Consider the following 15,961-nt stretch of genomic DNA (forward strand, 5'->3'; position numbering starts at 1 on the left):
TCCTCTCTCTCTACCTGACTCTCTGCCTACTTGTGATCTCTGTCTGTCAAATAAATAAATAAAATCTTTAAAAAAAGAAGTATCCAACTACAGAGGAAATGACCAAGTAACTGATGACACACATATATGCTGGGATATCAGAAATGAAGTTTAGAAGAATATTTGACGACCTGGTAAAATACACACATTATAATGTTCAGTAAGAATACAAATCAGGCTACAAAATGGTATTTATAATACAATCCTATTTTATAAAAATGCAGTTTCATATTCTAAGTCAAAAGACAGGAGTTAATGCAACAAAACATTTAACAGTGGATTATGAAGGATAGCAGATTCATAGATGATTTTCATTTCCTTCTTTATAATTTTTCTTTTCTACAATGAGTATGTCTCACATCTGCAGTCAGGAAAAAACTTAAAATATTATTTAAAAAAGAAAAATCTAACTTCCAGGATTGGGTGTGGATTGAAATAATTTATGCAAAGTCCCTGTCATGGGGACTGGCATATGAGAGAGCATTTGGTCCAGTTTTCTGTTCCTAAACTGTGCAGTTAGGGTCTCTACATTGTAGGCAGGAAGCAATTTCTTCCCAAGTTTGAACCTACACACTTTTCACATAAACCAAAGCAAAGGCCACAGACAATAGCTTTTTTTAAGAAGACACATTCATTCATTCATTTATTCATTCAAACATGCACTCAATCTATGAAATGTTTAGCACTGAGCTAGGTTCTACGGATAGCAAAACTGAAAAGATGACATATCTGCCCTCAAGTAGCTCTGGCTAATGAATAACACAGATGGATTTATAACTATGAGATGATGAAATAATTACTTTCGGTAAGGATGTACACAAAGTGCAATAGGAACCAAGAGGATGCAAGCCTTTTACAGAGGAGGTATATGCTATGAGTTGTAAAAGAGAGGACATTAGTAGGAATAGCACACACAAAGAAGAGGCATAAAGGAGTATAAAATTCTCCCAGAACTCTAAGTAGTTCAGTCTTGCTGGGACATAAAGAAGAACCAGGAGGAGGAGTGGCGAGAAATGAGACTGAACAAGTAGATCACAAAAGGTCTTGTCTGTCACACAAAGGAGACTGAATTTCATTCTATAGGGGAACCACCAAAATAATTTTAAACAGAGTGACTTGATCAGCAGTAGCAAAGATACCAGGAATCCTGAAAATCATCTTAAACCTGCTAATTTCCAGAGGAAAGGAAAATGCCCCACCCTGTAGGTCTGTCCTCTCTTAAATCAAACAACATGAAGCAGCAAACAGAACTCCACACCTGGGGTGCCTGGGTGGCTCAGTTGGTTAAGTGACTGCCTTTGGCTCAGGTCATGATCCTAGAGTCCCAGGATCGAGTCCCACATTGGGCTCCCTGATCAGCAGGGAGTCTGCTTCTCCCTCTGACTCTCTCTCTCTCTCTCTCAAGTACATAAATAAAATCTCTTAAAAAAAAAAAAAAGAACTCCACACCTGGCACACAGAAATACTCAATAAAGATCAGGTGAACATGAACATGAATGCCCTGCAAGGGGCAATCCCTGCTGAGAACAGAATTTTAGCAGTATCATCAGCACCTTCAGTCTGGTCTTGGGTGAAACAACGGAAACTCATTTGTAAGGGACTAGTGACAACGGAAAACTAGAATCTAACATGCAACAGGAGGCACCATATACTGTTCTGTTGTACTCCAGTGCAAAAACTCCTCTCATGGTTTTCTTTCCATAACTGGAATTTAAGTCCCAATTATGGGATAACATCAGTTTTTTCCCACACACTAACCTCTCTGGTATCCTGGGTGACAGGTGCTTATGAGCACACATGGTTAACGAGGAAATTCATTAGTGGCTTTATTCCTGCTGTTTTACCCAATATCTCTTCTGCTTAATTCAATTCAGTTGGATGGTTCTGCAGATAAATACTGAAGAAACAGAAATCCTATTGTATTTCTGCCTCCACTCACTGAGTGCATGCAAAATACTTTAAATAATCAGAACAGATGTATTAGATAGATTAGATATATTTTATAGGCAAAGACAATGGGGCTCAGAGAGGCAAAGCAACTTACCCAAGGACACACTGATATTAAGTTGCAAAGCCACAACTCAAACCCATGTTTGTTGGATTCAGTTATCTCAAGAATATAGTACTGTATCCTACAAAGCCTGAGTCTAAGGCAAAACACAACTGCCAGGGTACAAAAATGATACACTGTGGCTCAAAAAATATTTTGCAAATTAGATAAAGTCAAAAGGGGGCAAAGAAGAAACATATAAGGGAAAAGAGAAAAAAGGGAGACACCAAAAGCCGATGTCAGCTAGGTCCTGGTCTGCAAGAAGGGATGAGAGAACCTGGGTCTGGGAGGTGGGTTGGAGGTAATTCTTCACTGGCGTGGGGGGAGGGGCGCGGGGTGCGGGTTGTTTTCTGAGCGAGAACCTAAAACAGGGTTGAGAAAGGAGCGAGCAAATGAGCACCTGCCCAGCATGGCCTGCCCTCCTTACCTGCCATGAAACCAGTCCTGGCACATGTCACACTCGATCATGAAGCGGGTCACATCATAAGGCAGCCGGCAGAGGCAATACACTGGCACCGAGGCCATCTTCGCCCCGCCTTGGAGCGCTCTGCGGCGGGCCAGGTTCGTAGCGTCAAGAGAAGCAGCAGGCAGCAGCACGCGTCCTTTCTGGACGATGGCTGGGCACAAACAACACTTTTTAACCTAGTGAATCAGGTCCCCCAGTGTACCAACCCCTCAGTTCACGAATGGGCAGTTAGTGCGGCTGGGATGCAACACAGCTGGTGTGGCTGTAGGGGGCAATCAGAGAAAAGTCCACCGGCCTCCAGAATTTCCTTAACAAATAAAGGACGGCGTTTGACGGTCGAGGATTTTTTTTGTTTTTCCCTACCTCCTTCGGCCCCCAGAGTCGTGATAACTTCTTTCCGGGTTTCAGGGAAATATCTGACGCCTTCAGGAAGCTTCTTTGATCCCTCACTGTACCCTCTCCTTGCTCACAACCTTTTTCTTCCTAGGGCTCTATTATGACGCAAACGAGAGCCTATAGAAATACGCTGGGGTACATCAGAAAAAGCCCCTTCTCTCAACCCCCCAACATAGGGGCAACTAGAGAGAGATGAGGGATCCCTGAAAGTTGGCTCAGATTACTCGACAATTACCTTGATGCCTTCAAGAACAAGGCAAACAAGACTAGGCGCCCAACTCAAATCACAGTTCTGGGTTATGCTGAGAGTTTAAATGGTCTTCTCCTTCACTCTCAAAATCATTCCATCCCCAACCAGTCAGGAGTATCATCACCCCAACAAATGAAAGAAATCTCAGAACTGATCCGATCGTCCCCTACTTCAAAGACGAAAGGGTTCCCGTTGCACCCCCAAAACTAAAAAGGATCTCTTTAAACCCCTGAAACTGACTAGAATTTCTTCACACTCTTGCAACTAAGCAAGGATTCCCCCCGCCAACGATCAGAAACAGGAAGGCATTTCCTCACAGTCCCCTCAAAGTGACGAGGACTCCCTTGTCCCCCAAAACTGACAGAGATCTCACAAATCCCAAGATTGACAGGATCTTTTTGCAGCCCCCGAAACTTACGAGATCGCCTCACGCCTCCCAAAATGACAGGAACCTCCTCACGCCCCAAATCTGACAAGAATGTCTTTCGTCCCAAGCCCTACAGAGACCTCCTCATCTGCAAAGCTGCAGGGATTGCTCACACTCGCGAAGTTCAGTTCCAGCGACGCGCCGGGAGCCGGGCTCGCTCTGGAGCGCCTGGGCGCCTAGCTGAGCGGAGGATCGGCCAGCAGTTCCGGCCCCACCGGCTGCGCGCGCCGAATTCTGGGATCGTCACGGCAACGCTGCGAACCTTGCTAGCCTTCCCGCAGAACCACCCGCTGGGTCTCGCGGCCCCGGGCGCCGGGTAGTGCTTCAGGGCAGCTTTCCCCCCACGGTTTTGCTCCGGGCCCGGCGTTAGGGCCTACTGGAGCCCGCGGTTCAGGCCTAGCCGGTGGCCGCCGGGTGAACAAGCAAACGGCGTCGTCGCTGGGCCAGCAGGAGATCGCCGCGAGGAAGCCAACCAGGAATTAGCTGCGCCTGCGGCCAGGTCGGAGAGAAAACTGCCTGAAAAGTCGCCGGGAGCAGCCCAGTGGCAATGGTAGGCGATTCGAAGTAGTCAATAAAGTTTATTCAAAACAAGGAGGAAGTTGAAACGAAATGGGGAGGAGAAATATGGGATAAACAGCTACCATATTGAGAGTGGCGGCGGCGCCGCGGGGAAGCTACCCGACCGCCATCTTATGAGGGCTGGGCACAGGAGGTAACCGCGGCAGAGGCGGGGAAGGGAAGCTAGTGGCTCCCGCGTGACGCCAGCAGAGGCGGGGCGCCACCTTGAGAAAAGGGGACGGGATTCGACTACCTTTGGTCCTGTTCGTTTCTTCTAGGTAACCAATCGAGACTGAGGACCTTAAGCCACCATCTTAGGCGAGGCAGTCGCTTGGCTCCATTTTGAGTGGGGCCAGAACCTTCCCAGTTTTCCTCCTCCTCGGGGTAAACGGGGAGTTAAGCACCCCCGGCGCCAACACATACATACTAACTCACACTCCTCCTCCGCCTCCACTCCTTCCTTCCCTACCTCCCTCCCCTCCCCATCCCCACCCTTCTCGTCCTATTAGGGGAGGTGAACTCAGTGACTGCAAACTGGCAAAACTAATGGGTGACGGTGGGGGCGGGCTTGGGCCAGGGAAGGGGTGTAGTACGCACAACAGCTTCTGGTCTTCGAGCACATTCAGTGGCTAGGCTGTTTTGCACCGTCTCCGAAGCGTTTATTCTTCACCCTGTAAGGGAAGCTCTTTTTTATTATTCTCAAGTGACCACATGGGCTTAGGGAAGACACGTGGCTTGAATTTCAGAGCCGAGAAGTTGAACTTTGCACCCTCTACTATCCCCGAGTTCTGTCATTGGTCCCTCAATTGGTCCCTCAATCCTAGTTCCTTCATGAAGCTTCTGTCTACTTCCCAGCGCCCTCTGAACTCTTTTTTCTTTGACTCCACTGTTTCAGTTCAGTTTGCTTCAGATACAGTGTAGGATTTTCATGCACAAGTCCCAAGATTTTCTGACTACAGCCTGAGGGTTGGGTGGGAGAAGGGGTTGAAAGAATGGAGCTCCACACACATGCTCTAAGATGGCGCTGGTGTTTCCTGACATTCTAGAATATTCTCTAGGAATCCTCTTACTATTTCATTTTTCTAAAGGTTCTCACCACTTTAAACAAGAAATTATATGTGTGCACACCAATTTTCTAAGTAGTGGTGGCTTAGGTCCTGGGGATACAATGTTGAAGAGGGACCCTGCAGTGGGAAAATTGCCAGCAGAGGCAGGAGACAAGCTTGCAAGTCAACAATTATATTACAAGGTCCACTAAGCACACAGGTACCTCTTGCAAGGTACAAAATAAAATCATGAAAGTGCATCAGAAGTTGCTTATTGCTGTCAAGGAAGGCGTCAGGGAGATCTGTAGGTCCAATAAATTAACAAGCACGAGCATGGTAGATAAAAGAATCAACATGTACAAATGCACAGAAGCACATGAGAAAATGTTTACAAAGAGAAATTAAGTATTAGATTTTACCCTGTAAGCAATAACAAACCACTGAAAGTGTTTGAGCGAGGGCAACTGAGTCACATTTGTGTCTTAGCCAGGGAAAAATCGAGGTTTAGTGGGACCTGAAACTTAAACAGTTTATGAGGTAGGAGTTTAAGAAACAGAGTCATGAATACAAAATTAGGCTCAAAGGTGGACAGAGTATTTCTAGAAGCTATTACTACACCTGGGTAATAATTATAAATCGAAGAGATACAATGTCTCACCAAACCCAAACTAAATGTAACTCCTAAATCAGCTTTCACTTAGCTGGTTCTCAAAAATGTCAGGCAGCTCCAACACCACCTAATACAAGAGAAAGTGTGACTAGGAGGAAACCAGTGGAAGAGGAAAGCAGTTTTAACCAATTGTGCTTTAAATATAGTTTGCAAACTTTATAAAAACATATGACAACATGACCATATGGCAAGTGATAGATCCCACAGGTAAAGCCTTCTTAGCTTCACAAGGAGACAGGATGGACTCATTTTGGCCATAATAAAATTGGAAAGACACAAAGAAGATTAACATGGCCCCTGCCCAAGGATGCCATGTAATGTTATGAAGTCTTCCACAATAAAAAAGAAAAATGAAGGGAGATAGGAGGGAGGAGGCTGTTGCATTAGTAATGAAAAAAAAAAAAAAAGATTAGGACTGGATCAAGATAGCTGCCACACAGGTAGAAAAGGATTTGATAAGTGGAATATTTTGGAGGTTGAATAGGCAGGGCTTGGAGACTAATTGAAACTAGTATATGAGGGAGTGAAAGGAGTGTGAGTTCATTTCTGGGTTGGGTGTCAGAAGTGGATAATGATGCCATTGACTGAACTAGAGTGCACAGAATGAAAAGCAGGTTTGGTGGAGAAGAAACTAAGTTCAGTTTGGAGCATGTTATGTTAAAGTGTGTGTGAGACATTAATTCACTGACCCAGAAATTCTTGAGCATTTATTATGCACCAGGCACCATGCTAGGTGCTGAGGATGTAGTGATAACCCAGAAAAGATCCTGGCCTCCATGGAGCTGACATTCTACTCGGGGATCAGTCAATAACCAAACAAATAGAGTTTCATTCATATATTTATTCAGCACGTGCTATATACCAGTCACTGTCCTAAGCACTGGGGACTCAAGGCAAACACAAAAAGACAAGGTCCCTGCCCTCCTGTGATTCACATCCCAGCTAGGGAAACAGACAATAAAGTGAGTCAAACATGAGAATTTCAGATTGCAGTGAGTGCTTTGAGGGAAATAAAACAAGTTATGAGATAGAGAAGGATTCGGGTAGAAGTTAGTCTGTTTTTAGATAGGGTACTCAAGGAAGGGTGCTTGGAGAAGGCAGTGTGTAATCTGAGATCTGAATAATATGAAGTGGCCAGGGACAGGGCAGAAGGAATAAAATGCAAAAGTCCTAATGTGGTGTGGGGAAGGGGGGCAGTTCAGGGTACCCTTTCAATAAAACACTTCCTGAGCATTTATGATGGACTGAGCCAGGTACAGGTGGTGACTGGGGTGGGGTCTCCAGCCATGAATAATAGACCCTGTATTTACCCTTACCAAGTAAACAGTTTAATGAGAGAGTCAAAGTTCGATGAACAACACAAGGCCGAAAAAAGTCAAACTCTAAGTGCTGCCTAGGCAGGTATCAACAACATGTGTGAGAACAAAGAGCCACAGTTAATTCAAACATGTTCACTTGGTATGTCAGGAAGGCCTTCACAGGAGGTGGCATCTGACCCAGGTACAGTAGTACTCATCCCCCAGAGTTCCTCCCTGGTGTCCTTGGGCGGCAGGGTGGGCATGCTAAAGGCTAATGGGAAAGGCAAAGCCAGCAGAGAGGTGAATCTGAGGCATATTTTGCGGACAAATGAACTCTTGGCACTGCCATGGATAGGGGGCAGCTGGCTGCAGTCCTGGAAATGTGTTGTCTGGTTGTATCCCTCATAGCATCAGTGCATGATGTGAACTGGCTGCCATAGAAGGAGGCTGCCCTGGAGTCTTTCCTCCTCTACCCCACCTCCACTTAGCAGTTATAAACATTTCGTTTTAATTGCAGAAACAATAGTAAATGCATTCCCATTGTAAACATTCAAACAGGCTGAAGATACCCCCTGCCCACCACTTAGTCCCTGTCTACTTCCTTAGGGGGAACCTCAGTGGCCTCTTTTCCAATTCATCTCTCTGCATATGTTATGTACATTTAACTGGTTAGATGAAAAATGATAAGGGCTAAAGTGGACTATAAATTACAGGAGAAAGAGAGGGAAATGGAAAAATTACATGAGGAAGAATAGGCTTGCTCCAAAACAGACTGAGAAGTACAAGGACAGTGAAAACAAAAGTAATGACAAGTAGCATTATCTGAGGACTTTCGATGTGCTGAGCACTGTTCTAGGCTCCTTATATGCATGCATTAACTCACTCAATCCTTAGAGCAACCCTGTAAAGTAGGGACAGGTACTACCCCTATTTTAAGTATAAGGAATACAGGCATGTCTTAAAGATATGGTGGGTTCAGTTCCTGAACACTGCAATAAAGTGAATATCATGATAAAGTGGGTTAAATGAACTTTTTGGTTTCCCAGTGCATATAAAAGTTATGTTTACACTATACTAGCCTATTCAGTGTGCAACAAAATTTTGTCTAAAAAACCAACATAGATACCTCAATTTAAAAATACTTTATTGTTGGGGCACCTGGCTGGCTCAGGCCATTGAGCACATGACTCTTGATCTTGAGGCCTTGAGTTCAAGCTCCATTGCTAAAAAAGTGCTAACAATCATCTGACCTTTCAGTGAGTTGTAATCTATTTGGTGGTGCAGGGTTTGGCCTCAGTGTTGATGGCTGCTGGCTGATCAGGACGATAGATGCTGAAGGCTGGGGCGGCTGTGGCAATCTCTTAAAATAAGAACAATGAAGTTTGCCACATCGATTTACTCTTCCTTTATAGAGAAAATTATTTCTCTATAGCATGTAGAGCCATTTGATAGCATTTTATCCATAGTAGAACTTCTTTCAAAAGTGGAGTCAATCCCTCAAACCCTGCAAATACTTCCTCCACTGAAATCTTGAACACCTCAAAGTCAAAAGTCACCCATGACCTTTTTTTTTTTTTTTTTTTTTAAGAAATAGAGTGCATTTTATTTAAAACCAACCAAGCACTGATTAAAAAATATCTATCATGGGGCACCTGGGTGGCTCAGTGGGTTAAGGCCTCTGCCTTCGGCTCAGGTCATGATCCCAGGGTCCTGGGATCGAGCCCCACATCGGGCTTTCTGCTCTGCAGGGAGCCTGCTTCCTCCTCTCTCTCTGCCTGCCTCTCTGCCTACTTGTGATCTCTGTCAGATAAATAAAGAAAAAATCTTTTTTAAAAAAAATATCTATCATGGCAGCTGTGATTGCATAGCAAAACTTAACAGTAAGAACTGGGCGTTTAATTCATTCTTCCAATCATGTGCTGGGCCTGGCAGAGGGCACCCACCCCCATCAGAGCCTCAGAGGAAGAATGAAACCCTTGGTGGAGAGGGCTCAGGTGGCAGGCATCCTGCCTTTCTCCAAGCTTGTGAAGGGAAGGGGCCATGCAGGTCTGGTTGTCTGCTCTGCACTGCTCCTGGGCCACAGGGTTGATCAGCAACTTCTTAGTGGCAATGAATGGAGGGAGAGGGGTGAAGAACTGTCTGGAGCTGTGCAGATGAGTCCCCCCTTTCTCCTTCAGTGTGTCTGAAATCCCCCATGGATCTGATGACCATTGCAGGGTCCTAGTTGCAGGCACAAGGCTATGAAACAATCACCTTTTCTTTGGCTGAAGCGGGAAATCAGGGTTCTGAGAGGGAAAACTCTGCTTGGAATCAACTTCTTAACTCTTGTTAATGTTGATATGTTGACTTCTTTCAATGAATCATGAATGTTCTTAATGGCATCTAGAATGGTGAATCCTTTCTGGAAGGTTTTCCATTTACATTGCTTAGGTTCATCAAAGAAATCACTATGGCAGCAATACTGTTAGGAAAGGTATTTATTCAGTAATGACATGAAAGTTAAAATTACTCCTTGATTCATGGGCTAGAGAATGGATGTTGCATAGCAAGCATGAAAACAACATTAACCTCATTGTACATACATCTCTATCAGAAATGTTGGGTGACTGGGTACATTGTCCTTGGGAAAGGAGTCTTTTCTTTGAGCAGTAGGTTTCCATAGTGGGCTTAAAATACTCAGTAAGCCACATAAACAGATGTATTGTCATCCAGGCTTTGTTCCATTTATAGAGCACAGGCAGAGTAATTTAGCAGAATTCTTTTTTTTTTTTTTTTAAATTCTGGGGGCGTCTGTGTGGCTCAGTGGGTTGAGCCTCTGCCTTCGGCTCAGGTCATGGTCTCTGGGTCCTGAGATCGAGCCCTGCATCGGGCTTTCTGCTCAGCAGGGAGCCTACCCACCCACCCCCGCCACCTGCCTCTCTGCCTACTTGTGATCTCTGTCTGTCAAATAAACAAATAAAATCTCAAGCCATGAGAGACTGTGGACTCTGAGAAACAAACTGAGGGTTTTGGAGGGGAGGAGGGAAAGGGGTTGGATGAGCCTGGTAGTGGGTATTATGGAGGGCACATATTGCATGCAGCACTGGGTGTGGTGCATAAACAATGAATGCTAGAACACTGAAAAGAAATAAAATAAAATAAAATAAAATAAAATGGGAAAAAATAAACTCTGTGTCCAATGTGGGACTTAGACTCATGACCCTGAGATCAAGAGTCACGTGCTCTATCGACTGAGCCAGCCGTGAACCCCATTAAGGGCCCTAGGGTTTTCAAAATGGTAGATGAGCATTGGCTTCACCTAAAAGTCACTACCTGCATTTGCACCTAATGAGAGTCAGCCTGGAGCCAGGGACTGGCTTCTCTTCTCTAGCTATGAAAGTCCTAGATGGCGTCTTCTCCCAATCGAAGGCCGTTTTGTCTACATTGAAAATTTGTTGTTGAACATAGCCACCTTCATGAATTACCTTAGCTAGATCTTCTGGATAACTTGCTGCAGCTTCTACATCAGCATTTGCTGCTTCACTTTACACCTTTGTGTTTAGAGACTACTTCTTTCCTTAAACCTCATGAACCAACATCAGCTAGCTTCAAACTTTTCTTCTGCAGCTTCCTCACCTCTCTTGGCCTTCACACAATTGAAGAGTTAGGGCCTTGCTCTGAATTAGGCTTTGGCATAAGGGAATGTTGTAGCTGGTCTGTTCTTCTATCCAGGCCACTAAACTTCCTCCATATCAGCAATAAGCCTGTTCCACTTTATTTTTTTTAATAAATATTTTATTTATTTGACAGAGAGAACGAGCACAAGCAGGGAGAGCGGCAGGCAGACGGAGAAGGAGAAGAAGCAGACTCTCCACCGAGCAGAGAGCCTGACATGGGGCTTGATTCCAGGACCCTGAGATCATGACCTGAGCTAAAGGCAGATGCTTAACTGACTGAACCACCCTGGTGCCCCAAGGCTGTTTCACTTTCTTACCATTTGTGTGTCCACTGGAGTAGCAATTTTAATTTCCTTCAGAAACTTTTCTTTTGCATTCACAATTTGACTGTTTGATGCAAGAGGCCCGGCTTCTGCCCTATCTTGGCATTCAACATCTCTTCCCCACTAAGTTTAATCATTTTTAGCTCTTGAAGACCTGTAACTCTTCCCTTCACTTGAACACTTAGAGGACATTGTAGGGTTATTAACTAGCTTAATTTCAATATTGTGTCTCAGGGAATAGGGAGGCCTGAGGAGAATGAGAGAGAAGGGGAACGGCTGGAGGGTGGAGCAAACAGAACACACACAATATTTATCAAATAAATTTCCTGCCTTATGTGGCACAGTTCATGGTGCCCCAAAACAATGACAACAAACAGTAACATCAAAGATCCTTAATAAGAGATCACCATAACAAATAATAATAATAATAATAATGATATGAAAAAGTTTGACGTATTATAAGAATTACCAAAATGTGACACAGAGATACAAATGACATCGGGAAAAAGGCACAAATAGATTTGCTGATGCAAGGCTGTCACAAACCTTCAATTTGTGAAAAAAAAAAAAACACAAAAAACAAAACCCTACTATATGCAAAGCTCAATAAAGCAAAGTACAATAAAACAAGGTATGCCTGAATAGAGACTTTATCACTTGCTCAAGGTCATATAGCTAGTCCGTGGCCAAGATGAAGTTCCTGGTGATACAGGTCCAGAGTCTAGGCCCTTCGCCACTCCATTACTCCACTAGTTGTATTTAAAAACAACTGGTGTGGTGAGTGCTGTAAAGTGTGTAAACCTGGCGATTCATAGACCTGTACCCCTGGGGCTAATAATTCATTATATGTTAATAAAAAAATAAAAACAACTGGTGTTTCTCAGATCGGGGGGAGGTTTTCAACCATTCTTCACATAATCTGAATCACAGAAACCAAAAGAGGGTTTATACTCACTTGGGATAAAAACTAGCAGAATGGTCCCTCAGGTGCCAAACTACTAGGTTGAGGACACAAACCCACTCCTCCAGGCTTGTTTAAGAATGTGCCACCTGTGGGGTTGCTGTCTTGACATTTTTAATAATTTTGTCATTGAAAGGTTCCAGGGTGGCTGCTCAGTTGTTAAGCACCTGCCTTTGGCTCAGGTCATGATCCCAGGGTCCTGGGATCAAGCCCCACATTGGGCTCCCTGTTCAACGGGGACCCTTCCCTCTCCCACTCCCCCCCCCACTTGTGTTCCCTCTCTCTCTGCCTCTTTCTCTGTCAAATAAATAAATAAAATCCTTAAAAAATAATTTTGTCTTTGGACTTGTGTTTTATAATTATAGTCCAATGTGACTATGGAGTGTACACGTAAGTGGTAGAGATACACTGGATCACAATGTGCATGGTAGGTTATATATATGCTGAGCAGGTGGTCAATCCACCTGGTGTGCACCAGTGCATCTGGGGGAGCCTGGGGTGCCATGCAGCCCAGAGGGGAGACAGTGGGCCAGTGACAATGGTGCAGCAGCAGTAAAAAATAGAAGTGGTGGTGGGGTGGCTAGAGCCCTGAGAGAGGGGATGGCTTCTGCCTAGAGGCAGTGATGGGGCCCGGTGTGAGAGGCAATCTTGCCCTTCTATGCCCAGAGCCTGTCCTTGCAGCGTCTGCACAAATGTTAACTCTGGCTTGAGCCCTAGGACAGGAACTGCCGGTGCTGGGGTAGAAAACTTTGTCAGTAAATGGTAACAAAATAAAAGTGTATCCATGACCATTGCAGTAAAGTACATCGGGAGTTACAATTCTTTGAAGAATTTAGAATCTCTGGTTTTCAAAACTGCTGCAACACTGCAACAAATAACAACACATAAAAATGGAAATTTAAAGATCATCACATTAGACACATTTGATTAAAGCTTCCGGTGCACTGATTATTAATCAGGAAGACAGTTTAAAAGTGTTTTCCTTGTAACTGAAGATACAGTGCTAAAATACATAAACAGGTATTTTGAGTTATAAATAAATTGTGAAGCCATTTTCCATTTCTTATATGAGCCTCTCTTAGTCTCTTTAAGCTGGTCTAGCAAAATTTTATTTCTGGAGGCTGGGAAGTCCAAGAACAAGGGTTTGGCAGATTCAGTGTTGGGTGAGAAATACCCATGGCTATCTCCTTGCTGTGTGGTGGATGGGGTGAAGGAGCTCTTTGGGGTCTCTTTCATAAGGGCACTAATCCCAGTCATGAGGGCTCTGCCCTCAAGGCCTAATCATTTACTGAAGACACCATCTCTTAATACTATCACATGGGGGATTAGGATTTTGATACATAAAGCTGGGGAGGGGGACACAGGAATTCAGTCTATAGTACACCTCCACAAGTTACATGAAATGTCAGAGGAAACACCAGATGCCATTGTATAAATTTATATTTAAAATTCGATTCAGACTTTCACAAAAGTGATTTGTATGAAGAGTTAATTTTTTTTAACTTGTTAACCAGAGATCATTATGTTCAAGGTCATTTTTAAAAAAAATCTCAAACAACTGAAGGGTCTAGAGTCATCCCCAGTAAATCATAAAAGACCTTGAGAGTTCCTAACACAGAATAGTGTTTGTCATATCATGGTGATCCAATGCCCCCCCTTGTCCAAGCCTTTATATGACCACCACATAATGAACTATGCCCACGAATAGTGGGCATAGATGTGAGAGAGGTGAGCCCATTTGAACTAAGGAGAGGCCAGTCAGGCAAATGGGATGGGGCTGGACAAGATTCTCAGAAGGTGGTTGAAGGGCCAGCAAGAGATTTGCATCTTATCAGCAAAAGAAGAAAATCCACAGGAGCTTAAATGGAAGGCTCTAATATCAGTATCTGTGGAAACGGAGCCTTCCATGTATCTTGGATAGATGTAATTTAGAGGCGAGTCCCATGAAATGGTGAGAAAAAAAGGGTGAGCTTGAAACCAAAGGGCAGAGTGCTTCTCTACGCGGACAATTTCGCCCTCTCCTCTCAGAGAACACCTGGCAATATAAAAATGTTTTTGATTTTCACACCCAGAGTTGGGGGGCGGGATGACTGGCTTCTAATGAACACCCGACAACACCAGCACAACTGCCTACAAGATGGAATGATCTGGTCAACAGTGTGGACAGCGCTGAGCTTGAGAGATGGCGCCACAGGGCAAAGGGCCAGGCACGGGACGGCATCCCCCTTAGGAAAACTTCATGGTTAGTCAAGAGAGGTGAAATTTTCTGATGTAGGCTCAAAAACTTCATCACACTGCTCTGCTTAAGATCATCAGCCGATGTCCTATTATTTTTAGGAAAAAGTCCAAGATGTCTCACAGAGCCCCCAGGGCCCTGTGCCAATATTTTCCTTGTCTCGTGCAGCAAGGAGGAGGAGGCCGGTTTAGGAAAGGAACACTGATCACATTACCCCCTCTTCCACTTCATGTTAGTCAAAAAGGTCAAAAAGGACAATTAAAAATGATCTGTCACTGGTATACCTGCAGAGAACAGGAGAGGGAGGGGATGGCAGCAAACACATTGCATCTGTAGACCCCGCGAGGGTAATCAATAGATCGATTCTCAAAGAGCAACAAGTGTCCAATCTGTTTTCAGATACTTGGGGGTCACTAAAACAAAGACGAGAGAGGGGGACCATTCAGACACCCTTCCTCCCTCATTCTCCCTTTAGAGTCCAGACTTAATGTTTTCCATGCAGCGGCTCCTGGGATTCAGGAAAATGAGGAAGGCGGATGGCTCCCAACTTTAGCAGGGCTACATGTTCTTCAGGAAAGGTACACATCACTCTTCCCAGCTTTTCTTTGGCTTTGGATTTGCCTTTCTTTGGCACAATGCATTCTGAGACAGAACTGAGGGCTGCCCTGTTTCATCTGTGTCCCACAGCTGCTCCACAGCTGGCTCCCTGCCCTCCTGTCATCCGTCCCACTGGACTTTGTTCAGGACCTGGGGCATGCTGCTTCCTCTTCCCACAAGTTCTGCCCTCAGTGTTGGTTCCAGGCTCTCCCTCTACTGCTTCTCTTATGCACACACACACACACACACACACACACCCATACATCCACCCAAAACCACAATTCACACACACCCCCATATATCTACACACACACACACACATGCAGCCACCCAAACCAACACATGCCCGCACATCTACACACATTCGCACACATCCACACACATGTCCATACCCACATGCACACACACATCTATACACACACATCCACATACATACCCATCTACACACACACAGACACACACACCATACATCTACACACATCCATCTACCCAAACCCACACATGCCCACACATCTACACACATTTGCACACACATCCATACACCCCCCCCCAAAATACCCATATATCTACACACACATACATACCCACACAGATTCATACATACATATGCACACATGCATACACCCATATATCTATATACACATCCATCCACACATACAACATACACACATCCACATGTACACACAGACACACACACACACAACACAAACCCCACATTATTTATTCTTGCTCATATTTCTGATGTGAAATCACATATTATTTTTGGAATGATTTTCCCCACTCTCTCTGACCTGGCTCCTTTTTTTATATATATTCTTGTGCCTCCCCTGTTACACTTATATTTTTTTTTAAAACAATTTCAAGAGCCTTTATTGAAACCAACATTCAAATAGTATCTTAAGGGTGAGATTCTGTTTCAGCAAAGCCAGTTTAACAATTCCAAACATTATAAAAACATTTAGGGGTGCCTGGGTGGTGCAGTCAGTCG

General features: G+C 44.4%; 1 protein-coding gene, 1 long non-coding RNA gene and 1 other non-coding gene across 7 annotated transcripts in view; 2 read left to right on the forward strand and 1 right to left on the reverse strand.

The window, feature by feature from the left end:
• Window positions 1-3,861, reverse strand: part of PHF8 (PHD finger protein 8) — a 100,259-nt gene extending 96,398 nt beyond the window's left edge. For 3 of the 5 annotated variants that reach the window (XM_059156421.1, XM_059156419.1, XM_059156422.1), the window contains exons 1-2: window positions 3,620-3,756; window positions 2,517-2,706 (exon numbers count right to left, since the gene is read on the reverse strand). In XM_059156421.1, coding sequence (XP_059012404.1) covers window positions 2,517-2,614 — 98 coding nt within the window. In that variant the 5' untranslated portion in view covers window positions 2,615-2,706; window positions 3,620-3,756. Of the gene's footprint in view, window positions 1-2,516; window positions 2,707-2,918; window positions 2,987-3,619 lie in introns of those variants that run through there. The other 2 variants (XM_059156420.1, XM_059156423.1) reach the window with 2 other exon arrangements.
• A 179-nt stretch (window positions 3,862-4,040) lies between these two features.
• On the forward strand, window positions 4,041-12,472 carry LOC131820736 (uncharacterized). The gene is made up of 2 exons (XR_009349757.1): window positions 4,041-4,178; window positions 10,990-12,472. It is a non-coding gene; the product is annotated as an uncharacterized LOC131820736 (long non-coding RNA).
• Window positions 6,142-6,244, forward strand: LOC131822361 (U6 spliceosomal RNA). The gene has a single exon (XR_009350233.1). It is a non-coding gene; the product is annotated as a U6 spliceosomal RNA (small nuclear RNA).
• Window positions 12,473-15,961: the final 3,489 nt, after the last annotated feature.

This window comes from Mustela lutreola, chromosome X (genome assembly GCF_030435805.1).
Source record: "Mustela lutreola isolate mMusLut2 chromosome X, mMusLut2.pri, whole genome shotgun sequence".
NCBI lineage: Eukaryota > Metazoa > Chordata > Mammalia > Carnivora > Mustelidae > Mustela > Mustela lutreola.